The following is a 13,796-nucleotide window of genomic DNA, read 5'->3' as shown; positions in this document are numbered from 1 at the left end:
TCGTCTGGAATCTGGTACGCGGAGATGGCAACTTCAACTTTTCACAACTCAGCTTCATTTATGTCTTGTGCGTTTCCTGGAAGCGGGCAATGCAGTGAGGTGTAACGGTAAGAGCAAGTTGACTAGTGCGCGAGTGCGTGTGAATCGTTCACACGTTTCTGTCACTTTATATGAAGTGCGACTGATACTACTAGCGCTCATGTCAGCAGCTCAGCTTCGTCCCACTCGCTGTCTTCAATCACTGGCTCCGAATGGGGCGTCTGTGGCTGCACTGTCTTTTTGAACGGTCTTCGCTCTGGCGTCGGATCACTCCTGAACGCCTGTTGATGAACATGCACCGAAGCTGCATCTTCATCGCTGCTGTCCTCGACACTGGGCCACTCATCTCCCACCGCAATGTCTCGTAAGTCTTCTTCGACTTCAGACTGCTCGGATCCGTCATCGAGTACATCGCGTGCCGCAGAAGTGCCTTTCTTGGCTCGCTCTGGCTTGAATAATGCTTTAATCTCCTTCTCTCCACGCATTCGCAAGCTCAGCTCCGTGACGAGATCTGTCCACTGTGCCTTAGAATGACAAGACGGGCAAGGTCCGCTTGAGCGAACAACAATCTCATCCTCTCGGGGACTTTGGCGAAAGTGGGCGGCTAGACACTGCAGATGCGAAAGGGCAGAACAGTCATCGGAGGGACAGACCAATGTCGCAGCGCCGCTGGACGGCAACCGTTCTTTGCAGATGGAACACTTAAGACTGTGTTCGCCGGCAGCTAAAAGAGCTTGGCTCTTCTCCAAATGCCCTTTACGTCTTGCATAATCGAGAACAAGGCCATGTATGCCGATTCCTTCGATTGCAGCATGGTCGCCATCTGGGTGTTTCGAGTCCTTGAAACTACTTGAAGATTGATCGATGGTTACTTCAAGACCACTGGGCAATCTTTCTGTTGTCTGCTCGATGAGTTTGCTCCATACGCGAAACACATCCTCGCAGTAGAAGGTAAGTTTGAGGGGCCATTGCCGAAAACTTCTCGCCCGCAGTAGAAGATGTAGATTTCTCAAGCGATCCGTCAAAGATAGGCGAGGACGCTTTGAGCGTTTTCGAGCCTTTCCCGTCTTGGGCGATATGCGTGTGGTCATTGTAGCCTGTGTGATTCGTGAATCCGGTGCAATGTGTCGCGTTAACTGTGGATTCTGCCATGCCCATCTATATCAGATTAGAACACACGCCCTAGAGACGACGGAGACATGCACAATGGAAATGAGAGCTGGGCACACGCAAAGTGGTCGACGGCGGTTCTGATCGTATCGTACTCACTCGAATTGCAGTGCGGCAATCTTGCTCGGAAAACCTGTGACGAGACATGTCATCTCCCACGGCCGCAACGAATCTTTGGAAGTCCTGACCGCGCCTCCTTTCGACTCGCCATTGTGTTGACGCAGCCGACGTGGGGGATTTGGCGTGCTGCCGATATACAGCGAAGCGTGTCGCGCGATGGATCTCAGCAAATAGCACGCGTAAAGGGCGGGAATGGGAGCAATGCCTTTCTCCATCGCACCAATGCAATGCAGCCGGCGAATGACACGTGCGGCTTTGTTCAGTCGATTTGGCGTCTGTCACTCGTAACGCTCTTCCTGAAGTCGCAACCCAAGCGATCTGCTCGACTTCACGTCTGCCTGCTAAGCCTAATTGGGCTAAGCGTGGGCAGTGGTCAGTGCAGGAGTAATCTGGGTCGCCGCTGTACTGCTCACGCTATTCACTTTCCACAGCCGATATTTGCACGCGACATACATCTCATCTGCCCGCGAGAGGCCACAAACACTCGCCTACGACGTATTCCAACATCTGTCAGTGTTGCGCCCACAAATGTGAAAGATCGAGGTGTACCGGAAAGTCAAGGCTCGAGCCGATCTGCTACCCGCATCTCTGGCTTGGACTTGGATCCATCGCATACCTTCGCTGTTCCGTTTCTCCACCACCTCCCACACCTTCCACACCCGCGACGATCCCTCGGACTACCGCGCAGCAGTAGTGCTTCGATCTTTTGCTTGCCGAATGTATTCATAGGGAGAGGACGCAATGGTGCTGCCTTCCAGCAGTGGCGGAGGTGCTGTCATGGCGATGCCGCCTGCTCGGCCGTCGCCAGTGGCAGCCCCGTCCACCGACTCTCCCGGACCGTCGACAAAGAAGCAGATGAAGGCTCCAGCAGTGCCGGGCACTCTGAACGGGCCGCCCTCAGGCAACAACCATGCCATTCCGCTCAGCGCACGTCGTGCCGAGGCGCTGGACCTATCGACGGTGGAGCGAAGAGGACAACCAAATATGCGACCGTATCCGGAGAAGAGGTCGCGGCTGTTTGATATACCGAACGCGCCCATATATCGACCAACCGAAGAGGAGTTTCGTGACCCGATGGAATATATGCGCAAGATCGCTCCAGAGGGGAGCAAGTACGGCATCGTGAAGATCGTGCCTCCGGAAAGCTGGAATCCGCCGTTCGCTATCAACACTGAGGTATGCGACAACCTTGCCTTCGCAATGACAGTAACGCATTGCATCCACTGAAATCTGACTAACATGATGTTTGAATAGCGTTTCCACTTCCGAACGCGACGTCAAGAGTTGAACTCGGTCGAAGGCGGAAACCGAGTGAACAACGACTATCTGGACCAGCTTGCCAAATTCCACAAGCAGAACGGACATAATCTCAATCGATTCCCAAGTGTCGACAAGCGACCCCTGGACCTGTACCGCTTGAAGAAGACCGTCGAGAGGAAGGGTGGCTTCGAGCAGGTGTGCAAGGGCAAGAGATGGGCTGAAGTGGGAAGAGACCTGGGCTACAGCGGCAAAATCATGTCTTCGTTGTCGACATCGCTCAAGAACTCATATCAGAAATGGCTTTTGCCATACGAGGAATATCTCAGGCTGGCAAAGCCGGGCGTGCACCAACAATTGGAGATGATGAACGGCGGACCTTACACGCCCTCGCCGGGACCATCTCCTGTTAAGCGGCCAAATGGACCGATAACTGGAGAACACGCACCCACAATGCAAGCTTCTGCTGCACTTCATGCGTCTCTGAATGGCCAAAGTCCACACCCTCCTTTCCCGGGCAACCACGAGATCATGCATCCTGTGCATCCGCACGAGGCGCCTCGTCCTCCTCATTTTGGCACCCCACAGCCTCCTCAAAGCCACCCAGCGCCGCCTAGCACTGGTGGCTTCACCCCAGTAAACGCGGGAGGTTTCACTCCAGTCAACAGCGCGCAACCTCCGCCGCCGCCGCCACCCTCCGGAGGCTTTACTGCCGTGAACGGCGTGAATGGAATGCATCACTCCAATAGTAGTACTCCGCAGCGTCCATTGGAGGGCACGCCGCAACACATGACCCCACAACATCTCTCGGTCAATCCCAACGGGACTGCAGCCTTGAAGCGACCGCACTCCGAATTGACACCAGATGAGGTTTCGTCGCTCGAGCGTCGTAGCAAGCGCCTGCGCAAGGATGTGCCGACGGTAGCGGGTAGCAACATGCACCACTCTCGCATGGGCATGAAGCAGTTGCATGCGAATCGGGAGCGGGGCCACTATAGCCCTGGAGAAGTGTGTGAGAATTGCCTCAAGCCTGATGAACGACATAAGCATCTCAGATGCGAGAGTTGTGGCGATGCATATCACATGTACTGCCTCGAGCCTCCGCTCAAGCAAGCCCCAGCGCACGAGTGGCATTGTCCGAGATGTCTGGTCGGGACGAATGAATACGGCTTTGACGAAGGAGACGTGTATTCGCTTTCCGGATTCCAGAGAAAGGCCAACGAGTTCAAAATGCACCATTTCAACACTATTCCGAGACAGTTCAGCCCCTTCAATGAGCACAAGCATCACCTAGAAGAAGAAGACATAGAGCGCGAATTTTGGCGACTTGTCGAGGACATTTCTGACACGACCGAGGTGGAGTATGGCGCAGATATACATTCTACCACCCACGGAAGCGGGTTCCCAACGATCGAGAAGCATCCACGCGATCCCTACTCTACGGATCCTTGGAATCTGAACATCATGCCGCTCGACAAGGAGTCGCTCTTCCGACACATCAAGTCCGACGTCTCGGGCATGACTGTCCCTTGGCTCTACGTTGGCATGATCTTCTCAACATTCTGCTGGCACAACGAGGACCACTATACCTATTCGGCTAATTACCAACATTTTGGCGAAACCAAGACATGGTACGGTATACCTGGAGAAGATTCGTACAAGTTCGAAGAAGCGATGAAGCAAGAAGTCCCTGAACTTTTTGAAACACAGCCTGATCTGCTTTTCCAGCTGGTCACCCTCGCAAGACCGGAAAAGCTCAGGCGAGCTGGCGTTCGTGTCTATGCGATAGACCAGCACGCGGGAGAATTTGTCATTACATTCCCCCGTGCATATCACGCCGGATTCAACCAAGGATTCAACTTCAATGAAGCTGTCAACTTTGCGCCTCACGACTGGGAGCCTTTTGGCGAGGAGGGCGTTAGGAGGCTGCGAGATTACCGGAAACAGCCATGTTTTTCGCACGACGAGATGCTGCTCACAGCAGCCTCCCGCGACAACTCTATCCGGACATCAAAATGGCTGGCACCAGCCTTAGAGCGCATGCGGGATGAAGAGTTAGCCACTCGCCAACATTTCTTGCGTGGGCCTGCGGCAGAGGCAGGAACGCAGCAAACAGAACCATATCTTGGTCCGCGCTATGCCCAGGAGCCAGAGGCCATCGATGCTTCCGTTGAAGAAGAGGAGGTCATCTGCACATTCTGCAAAGCGTATTGTCACTTGTCACGCTACGTTTGCATGAAGACGAAGAAGGTGCTGTGTCTTCTTCACGCTGGGAGCTACGAGTGTTGTGATGCATTGGAGACGGAACGTCACTCTGGCCAGAACGGAGACCACGTTGTGCAGTACCGGATGACCGATGATGTACTCACATCAACAGTGCAGAAAGTCGTAGACAAGGCCAACATCCCTGAGCTGTGGGCTGCCAAGGTGGACAAAGAGCTTGAGGATAGCCCCCGACCTTCACTCAAGCACCTGAGGACGCTCCTCACTGAAGGTGATAAGATACAGTACGATCTTCCGCAATTGCCAGATCTGAGACGCTTCGTGGATAAATGCAATGAGTGGGTCGAAGAAGCCACGAACTACATTACACGCAAGCAGACGAATCGTCGCAAGAGCGAGAAAGTATGGCGGAAAGGCACCAAGGCTGCTGAACAAGAAGAGCGCGACAAAGAGCTGCGCAAGATCTCTAACATTTACAACTTGCTGGAGAGTGCAGACAAGATTGGCTTCGACTGCCCAGAGATCGTCACGCTGCGCGAGAGAGCTAGCAATATTGAAGAGTTTCAAAAGGATGCGCATGCTGCACTGGGCAACATCCTCGCCAAGAAGACAGAAGATTTTGAGGAGCTGCTCGAGCGCGCCAAGGAATTCCACGTCGACATGCCCGAGATTGAAAGCATTGAAAAAGTGCTGAGGCGTTTGCGCTGGAATGATGCCGCGAAGGCAAAGAAGCCGAATCTTGAAACACAGCAGCAGACACAGACCTTGAAAGACATCGAGAAGTTCCTCGCTGAGGGTGCAGATATCGGAGTGCCGGACACGAATCCAGACATAATCTTCTTCAAGGAACACAAGGCTCAAGGTGAATTGTGGGAGCAAAAGGCCAAGGAGCTCATGGCGGTCGAGCAAGTTCACTACCAACAGCTTGATGCCCTCTCAAGGCAAGCGTCAACTTTACCGGTCACTCCAGAGACTCTTGCAGCAGTAGATGCGATTCTCAAGAAGCAGCGCGAAATTCAAGATAAAATAGCTTCTCTTGTTGACCGCAGCAAAGATCCGGACTTCAGAAAGCGACCGCACTACAATGAAATGAAAGAGGTCATGGACGCTCTCGATGAACTGCAGAGCAAGCCCCAAGGCACGATCGATCTCGAAAAAGAGTCGAAGAGGCACGAAGACTGGATGCGACGTGGCAAGAAGCTCTTTGGCAAAGCAAATGCCCCATTGCACATTCTGCAACAGCATATGAACACTGTCGATCTGCGGAACCAGGCGTGCTTCGACATTGAAGACAAGCCACGAGGCCCTGTTGAACCATCTTCAAGGGCAGGATCTCCAGCAGAGGGCGAAGCTCCCGTGACAGAAGGAAGCACCTCAAGCAGAGATGTCTTCTGTATCTGCCGAAAGTCCGAGGCTGGCATGATGATTGAGTGCGAGATTTGCCATGAGTGGTATCACGGCAAGTGCCTCAAGATTGCCCGTGGCAAGGTGAAGGAGGATGACAAGTACACCTGCCCAATTTGCGATTGGCGAGTCAAAATTCCTCGCGATGCGGCCCGACCTAAATTGGAAGATCTGCAGTCCTGGTTCGACGAACTGGAAACACTTCCATTTCAGCCCGTGGAAGAGAAGACCTTGTCAAACATCTGCGAGTACGGCCAGAACTTCCGAGACTTCATTCGGCCTTATGTCGAGCCAGCCATGGAGCCCACGCCGGAGGAAGTCAGCATCCTGCGGTTCTATTTGCGCAAAGTCGAGGGCGCGGATATCTTGCTCGCACATGAGACAAATTACCTGCGCCAGCAGCTTCACAGACTAGCGAAGGTCGCACCAGAGCCGCCGCCGATGACTGATGCCTCACACTCAACACGCAAGCCACGACCAACTAAGCAACAAAAGCTGATGGCTCAACTCGGTATTACGAATCCCGATGATCTGCCAACGCAATACAAGATGAAGCCACACGTTGCGAAGCGCAAGCAGTCTGAATCGATGCCTGGCATGCCTTTGCAGCCAGCAATGAACAGCACATCACCATCTGGCTCAATGACACCTGGACTGCCGGGATCTTCGAGCTCCGCGCAACCATATCCCACTGGGATGACACCAGTGCCTCCAGAGAAGGTTCGCAAGCATCTTACAGCACTCGCCATTCAGGTTCTGGGTACAACAGCCGGCCACCCCATAGTCGACGAGTTCCTTGCGCAGGAACCGCACGCCAATCGCGACCGCCTATTGAAAGTCAAGGCCGTTCTTGAATTGAACGATTCAAGTTTCACCACTGACTTGGACACCTTCAAAGCCAAGGTGAATTCGATGCCGATGCCAGCTCCGCATGCACCGGGGCCTGGCTATGAGACACCTCAAGAACGTCACCTGGCCTCTCTGAGAGCGCAGCAGCAGACAAGCCAGGGGCGAGAACAATCAGCGGCACCGAATACATCGAGCGACGCGTACCAGCCCGCAACAACCCAGCCTCAACAGCGCCTTGGTTCGCCTGCAATGTTTCATGGCTATAGCAGCAGCGGTCCTTCGCCCCCACCTTCTGGGTTCGGGTCTCAGATGTTCGGGATGAACGACATGTTCAGTACGCCCACGTCTCAGTCAGCGGGCAATAACCACAATGGAAGTCGAACCAGTCCTGATTTCGGCAACCGTGGAGGGAACGGCATGATCCCAAGCGGTATGCCTGGTGCAATATTCGACTCCCCTAAGCAGCCAGATGTCTCTTCTGCCTCGACAACCGGATTCATGACCACAGCTGGGATCAATAGTCCTGGCTTTGGCGGCAGTCAGCAGAGCGCTGGCGCGAACATGGATAACGTCTTTGCTGACTTGGTGCATGAAACCGAGGATAGCTTTGCTGTACCAGGTCTCGAGAGTGCCACCGATGTTCGCGACAGCAAAGAAATTCCCACCCCTGCTGCACCCGCTGCGCCAGAAGACATCGACAACAAAGAGACAGCCGCGCCGGTCGAGATGGCCGATCAGCCTGAAGAGCAGAAGCAAGACGCATAGCATGCTTTTCCTAACTACCCTCAGCAGCTGATGTACCACGACATGGACGATGCTATAGACCCGGCTCTTCTATATCAGACCTAGTCGTGTGGCCCCATGCAATATGGCTAATCTTGTTCCTGTGGCTGTCGCAGGACGCAACAGAAGAGCATACAAAACACCGCACCACAGACATTATTTTCTTTCCGGGCATGGCCTATGGGCAAACAGTATCAGCAACACACAAAGCGCGCAGTGTACGGCGACACGCACACGTTGGAAGTGCCTAATTCGGACGGAGTTCACCCCACAAGCAAAGACATTATTTCATTCTGGGGCGTTTGTGATTTTGTGGTGTTTGGGTCGAGAGGTTGTTTTTTCAGTGTGATATCCCCAAGCGTCAGGGTTTTCTGCATCATGGTGGTGTCACGGGAAGGAGTTCGAAGAGAGGCCTCACTGCACTCTGTACTCTTAGTGGCATTTTGCTACGATCATCGGCGGGTAGCAGAACGTTGTCGCGCGTAGTTCGCAGGGGGGCGAGGAGGGAGACTCATTCAGTGGTCTGTAAAGTGGACCGTAGACATTCGAAATGAAGACAGTTTGGTAAATGATCGCTTGGTGCGTGTTTCATTCATTCTCCGTTGTGAGATGCTTTGGCTGCGTACTTGAGCTGCAGCCGCCTTTGTGGCTGATGAGACAATTAGACAAGTCATCAGACGACTTTGGACCATTATGTGGGGATCATCTGTGGAGACTTCCAGAGTCTGGAAAAGCGTCGTGCTTGATCTCGTTGATGACATACGTGCCTCGTGGTATCTCATGCATTTCGGGGTGCCTCCGCTTCTTGATTTCAAGCGAAGCACTTATTGTACATACTCATCGCCAAGCTCTCGCTCCACTGTAGTGCGCATGCTCTATTGTCATATCCATCATCCAACGCGCCTACTCCGGAGGAGCACCGCTTCCCTCACCCGCTGGTCGCGATGCCAGGACCTGCTCTGGCCCCTGAGCACTGCTGGCTGCATCGCCAGCTGCAGCACCGCCTTGTCGGGCACCTCCTCTCCGCCCGGCGTTCGCCTCAGCCGCAGCGTCCTTATCGCTGTTGATCTTCTCGACGATCTTCTCGATCTCCTCTGAAGGCAGCATTTCCACTGTCTTCCCTGGTGCCATGATGGCGATCTCAATGTTCTTTGCCCCGGTTTGAACGACCTCGAGGAGGGATTTGATCGTCAGCTCGATGGTCTCGGCGCGAGTCATGTCGTCTTTGTGGTTGCGTTCGAGGAATTCGCGGACGGTTTTTGAAGAGCGGCCGATGGCGTTTGCTTTCCTGTGGTGATGGTTAGTGACGGCAGGTACAGATGATCAAGAGGATCGGACGCACCATGCGCTGTAGATACCAGAAGGCTCCGTCTGGTACAATCGTGCATCCTTGCTGCCCGGGTCGAACCCAACAATGAGTGTGCTGATGCCAAACGGCCGCACACCTCCCGACTGCGTGTATCGCTGCTGCACACCGGCGACGTATTTCGTGATGTATTCGATGGTGACCGGATCCTCCACTGTCAAACGATGTGATTGCGCCTCCAATCGTGCCTTGTCGACCAGAATTCGTGCATCGGCGTTGAGACCAGCGAAGGCTAAGCAGACGTGGGTATCGACCATGGAGATCTTCGAAGGCGTGATGCGGGTATCTTGCAGCTTGAGAGCGGACTTCTTCTCACAGCCCATGACGACGACTTGGTCATCTTTGGCAGTGCCCTTGACTGCTACGGCGCATGTTCCACGCTTCACGGCTTCGAGGGCGTATTCGACCTGGAAGACGTGGCCATCGGGCGAGAAGACGGACAAGGCGCGGTCGTAGCCGGATGCCATGTTGACGACGTTATCCGGATGATATCAGTGAGCAGTATGTGTTGAGTTCAAGCAGATGATGTCGATCAGGAAAGGCGGTTTGGTGGATTGTTTGATGCAGCAGTCGGAGAGCTCCAGGCACTGGCGGCGCGCGTCAAGCACGAAGCTCTGTCTCCATCGGGACGGCGCTCGCATTGCTCCGAAAGCTGCCCGAACAAGACGTCACAAAACATTGCCTCTCTTTTATTTGTCTCGACACCTCCCGTCCGCTCCTCGCCTCACTTGTGGCTATACTGTACCGCGATAATGTCTCCTGTAAATCGCTGCCTGCCGGCCTTAAGGCGCATCCGAGTCGCCAACAAGGCTTTCCAGCAGCCAGCACACCTCCGAGCTGTATACCAAGCGCCGTCGATACGATGCTACGCGCAAGCAACCACGACTGCCTCCAATGCCGAACATAATCCTCCCGAGTCACGATCAGGTGTTAGCGATCCCAAAAAGATCAAGTATACGACCGATTCATACCCGAACATCAAACGAGACTCCCGCTTCAAGCAAATCGACGAAGGCGACGTCAAGTTTTTCAAGGAAGTGCTAGGAGCAGACAATGCTATCATTGACGGCGTCACTCAGGACTCCACGAGTGATCTAGAAGCATTCAATGCGGATTGGATGAGGAAGTATAGGGGTCAGACGAGATTGGTATTGAAGCCAGGATCGACTGAGGAAGTCAGCAAGATTCTGAAATACTGCAACGATAACTTGATCGCTGTCAACCCACAAGGTGGAAACACTGGACTCGTGGGAGGATCTGTACCTGTCTTCGACGAGATTGTGATCAACTTGGCACGCATGAACAAGATCAGGGATTTTGATGATGTTTCCGGCATTCTCGTTGCTGATGCTGGTGTCGTACTGGAAGCTGCTGACAACCATCTTGCTGAGCGTGGGCACATTTTCCCTCTCGATCTCGGTGCCAAGGGAACTTGTCAGCTTGGAGGCAATGTTGCGACTAACGCTGGAGGCCTGCGATTACTACGATATGGCAGCTTGCACGGGAACGTCCTTGGATTGGAAGCAGTGCTACCTGATGGCACCATTGTGGATGATCTGGGAAAGCTTCGCAAGAACAACACTGGATATGATCTGAAGCAGCTCTTCATTGGTGGCGAAGGCACTATTGGCATTGTTACGGCCGTTTCAATACTGACACCACAACGATCACCCGCAGTGAACGTGGCATATTTCGGTCTAGAGTCGTACGAGAAAGTGCAAGACGCTTTCAAGGAGGCCAAGAAACATCTTCAGGAAATCCTGTCTGCGTTCGAATTTATGGATGGCAACTCTCAGCAGATCTACACACGCGCCTCCGGTGGTAAACTACCTCTCGAAGGTGAATACCCATTCTACTGTCTTATCGAAACTTCCGGATCCAACGCCGATCACGATCGCGAAAAGGTCGAGGCCTTCCTCGAGCACGTCATGGGTGAAGAGATCGTAGCAGATGGGATTCTCGCCGAGAACGAGACGCAATCGCAAAATCTCTGGGCGTGCCGAGAAGGTGTCAGTGAAGCGTCACAGCACTGGGGAGGTGTATACAAGTATGATCTGTCAATACCTCTGCCACAATTATACGACCTTGTAGCAGAAGCGAGACAGAGATTCCAGGATAGCGGGCTCATGGATCCCGAAGACGACAGCAAGCCGGTTATCGATGTGATTGGGTACGGTCACATGGGTGATTCAAATCTGCACTTGAACGTATGCACGAGGAGATACGACAAGGAGGTCGAGAAGGTGCTGGAGCCATGGGTCTTTGAATGGATTCAGCAACGGAATGGTAGCATTTCTGCCGAACATGGGTTGGGACTTGCGAAGAAGGAAGCTATTGGATATAGCAGGAGTGAAACGATGATCAAGCTGATGAAGCAGATAAAGCAGCTTTACGACCCGGTGAGTTACCACATAATTATATCTGATCGAGCTTGTGAACTGACTGAGTGTGCAGAATGGTATTATGAATCCGTACAAATACATATAGAGCAATACAGGCACGGTCGCACACTATATTTACATAATCTCTGGACTACCAGTATTCGCTCGTTCTATCCAAACATCAAAGGGGTATCTTGCGCATAGGACTACAATCAAACAATAGCGGTGAGACGGTCCCGACCTCAGAACTCCAATTCTTCGACCTCCATCCCACACTCCACACAAGCTTTCTTCGTCATGCCCGTTTCAGGATCTTCGACACTTCGCCCCCATTCATGTTCATGTTGTCCATTCCCTATCGTATCGCCGAATTCCCCTCCACCACCACTTCTCGCTTTCTTGTACGCTTCAACTCGTGTCCTCTTTTTGAGTTCATTCAGCTTGTTTCTGAACTTCTTCTCTTTGCGATCCTTCGTCTCTTTTGTCCTCCTTTCATACTCTACGTCCAACCCTTCCGCACTGCCCCACTTCTTCTCCGAGAAAGCGTACTCTTCGACCTGGTATCGGAGGTATAACATCATGTCATTCCATGTACTCTTGTGCGGGTTAGGTTTCTTGATGTGTGGTAAAAGACTTTCGTCTTTCAACTCTGGGTCCGTGAGGAGGTAGTCTTCCTTCGCCTCCGTTTTCGTCAAGAGACTGTATTTCTCTGGATATTTGTCTTTGCATGTGTGGCAGATTTGTGTTTTCAGCATCTCATCCCAGTTCCAATCGATCTCGAGACTACCACATTCTCTGCATTTCTTTGCGTCCCGTGCGTCAAGAGCTGACAAGCCGGGCTCATAGGGTCCGGATCTTGTAGTCTGGAGTTTACGTTGCAGTTGTTTCTGCTCCCATTCTCGTAATGTCATATTCGCGGGCTTCCCGTCTGGATCGGGTGCGTGCAATGCTTTGTTGTATGGGTCATCGTCGGCTGTCATAAAACCTCCTTTTGTGTCTGTCATCTTGCTGAAGTCGTACTCGACGTATTTTTGAAACTTCCTAGCAGCTCGAATGCCATCGTCTGGTGCAGCGGCGAGGCCGTTGTTGCTGTTCGGTACATTATTTCGTGCGTCGCGAGATGTTGCTGGTATGTCCCGTGTGATCGCAGCGTGCGTTCGTTTCTGTCCTGCAAGTGTTGTGGGAGCGGAAGGTCTCGTCGATGTATTCTTCTGTGCTTCCTGTTGTGTTCGAAGTGCCTTGGCTCGCAATCGAGACTCTTCCATACGACGGACTTGCTCTGGAGTTATGGGAGAGTGCGCCGAGGCTACATGAGCCTTCCGCGGCGGTGTTCGTGGTCGCTCGGTACCGGCCATGGTGGCTAGCAGCTGCGAGTGCGATGTGCAGTCTGTATGGACTGTATGGACAATGTACAAAGTAGATCGTGTGAGTGCCGCTCAGTGGCGATGATGCCTAGCTGACAAAGATGAAGCTAGGATCAAGCGGACCCGACTCCGGTCTTTGAAGATCGTGGCTCGTGCAAAGCACACTTAACTTGGACTCCTTGTCGATGAACAATTTCTCAAGACGTGGACTTTCCTGCAGAAACTCGAAGCTCCGCGGAGGCATGAGAGCACTTTGTTGCCCCACGTTCACGCCATTCGTGGTCAGTTCTTGGCAGTGGCTTGTGAAGTCGCGACCTCATGTCGCGCTTCACGCATCTCGCGTGCATTCTGTCGTCTTCCGACATCCTCCACACCGGACACAACGAAATGGCATCGCTATCCGACTTTCACTCAATCTCAACGTAGTCAGCGCACTCATGAGATGTATCGGTTTGAGTGTCGCCTGCTCAAAGCCAAGTCCAAGAGAGTTGCCCAGTCGAGCCCAGCAATGCCAGCGTGAGGATGACGATGTGCTCAATCAATGGCGACAAGCCTTCGACGGTCCCAGAGAGCTTTCCAACGCTAGACACGAACAAGCGCATCGCCGAAGCAGCAAACGTAGCACGGCAATGTACCCCGTGAATATCGGTCACAACAATGTGACAGAACAGTAGACGAGGAAGACCTCACACTGGTTCGGCAGAACGCTTGTGGGCCACCGATCTAGAGAACGGCCCCAATCCTCTTCAACCCGGATCACGAACCATGCGCTATCTCGGACCAAGTGAGGAATACCAGGCGTGTATGCTATCATCGTTGGAGCATTTCTGCTGTCGGCCG

The 13,796-nt window shown here is 53.1% G+C and overlaps 5 protein-coding genes across 5 annotated transcripts; 2 read left to right on the top strand and 3 right to left on the bottom strand.

Annotated features, from left to right (window-relative positions):
* Positions 1–197: 197 nt before the first annotated feature.
* On the bottom strand, positions 198–1,544 carry CKM354_001091500 (endonuclease; the record flags this gene model as incomplete). The annotated part of the gene is made up of 2 exons (XM_044806387.1): positions 198–1,197; positions 1,309–1,544. The coding sequence occupies 2 exons, from the start codon at positions 1,542–1,544 to the stop codon at positions 198–200; spliced, it is 1,236 nt and encodes a 411-aa protein (XP_044662322.1).
* A 526-nt stretch (positions 1,545–2,070) lies between these two features.
* On the top strand, positions 2,071–7,827 carry CKM354_001091400 (uncharacterized protein; the record flags this gene model as incomplete). Its single annotated transcript, XM_044806386.1, has 2 exons — positions 2,071–2,505; positions 2,584–7,827. 2 exons carry the CDS (start codon positions 2,071–2,073, stop codon positions 7,825–7,827), a joined length of 5,679 nt encoding a protein of 1,892 aa, XP_044662321.1.
* Positions 7,828–8,748: 921 nt separating this feature from the next.
* Positions 8,749–9,678, bottom strand: CKM354_001091300 (uncharacterized protein; the record flags this gene model as incomplete). Its single annotated transcript, XM_044806385.1, has 2 exons — positions 8,749–9,133; positions 9,188–9,678. 2 exons carry the CDS (start codon positions 9,676–9,678, stop codon positions 8,749–8,751), a joined length of 876 nt encoding a protein of 291 aa, XP_044662320.1.
* Positions 9,679–9,963: 285 nt separating this feature from the next.
* Positions 9,964–11,698, top strand: CKM354_001091200 (D-lactate dehydrogenase; the record flags this gene model as incomplete). The annotated part of the gene is made up of 2 exons (XM_044806384.1): positions 9,964–11,610; positions 11,666–11,698. 2 exons carry the CDS (start codon positions 9,964–9,966, stop codon positions 11,696–11,698), a joined length of 1,680 nt encoding a protein of 559 aa, XP_044662319.1.
* A 136-nt stretch (positions 11,699–11,834) lies between these two features.
* Positions 11,835–12,947, bottom strand: CKM354_001091100 (DNA repair protein RAD14; the record flags this gene model as incomplete). The annotated part of the gene is made up of 1 exon (XM_044806383.1): positions 11,835–12,947. One exon carries the CDS (start codon positions 12,945–12,947, stop codon positions 11,835–11,837), a length of 1,113 nt encoding a protein of 370 aa, XP_044662318.1.
* Positions 12,948–13,796: the final 849 nt, after the last annotated feature.

The sequence above is a fragment of the Cercospora kikuchii genome (assembly GCF_019650295.1).
Source record: "Cercospora kikuchii DNA, contig_00007, whole genome shotgun sequence".
Lineage (NCBI taxonomy): Eukaryota > Fungi > Ascomycota > Dothideomycetes > Mycosphaerellales > Mycosphaerellaceae > Cercospora > Cercospora kikuchii.
The sequence above is the reverse complement of the archived record's forward strand: the minus strand, read 5'-3'. Positions and strand labels throughout refer to the sequence as shown.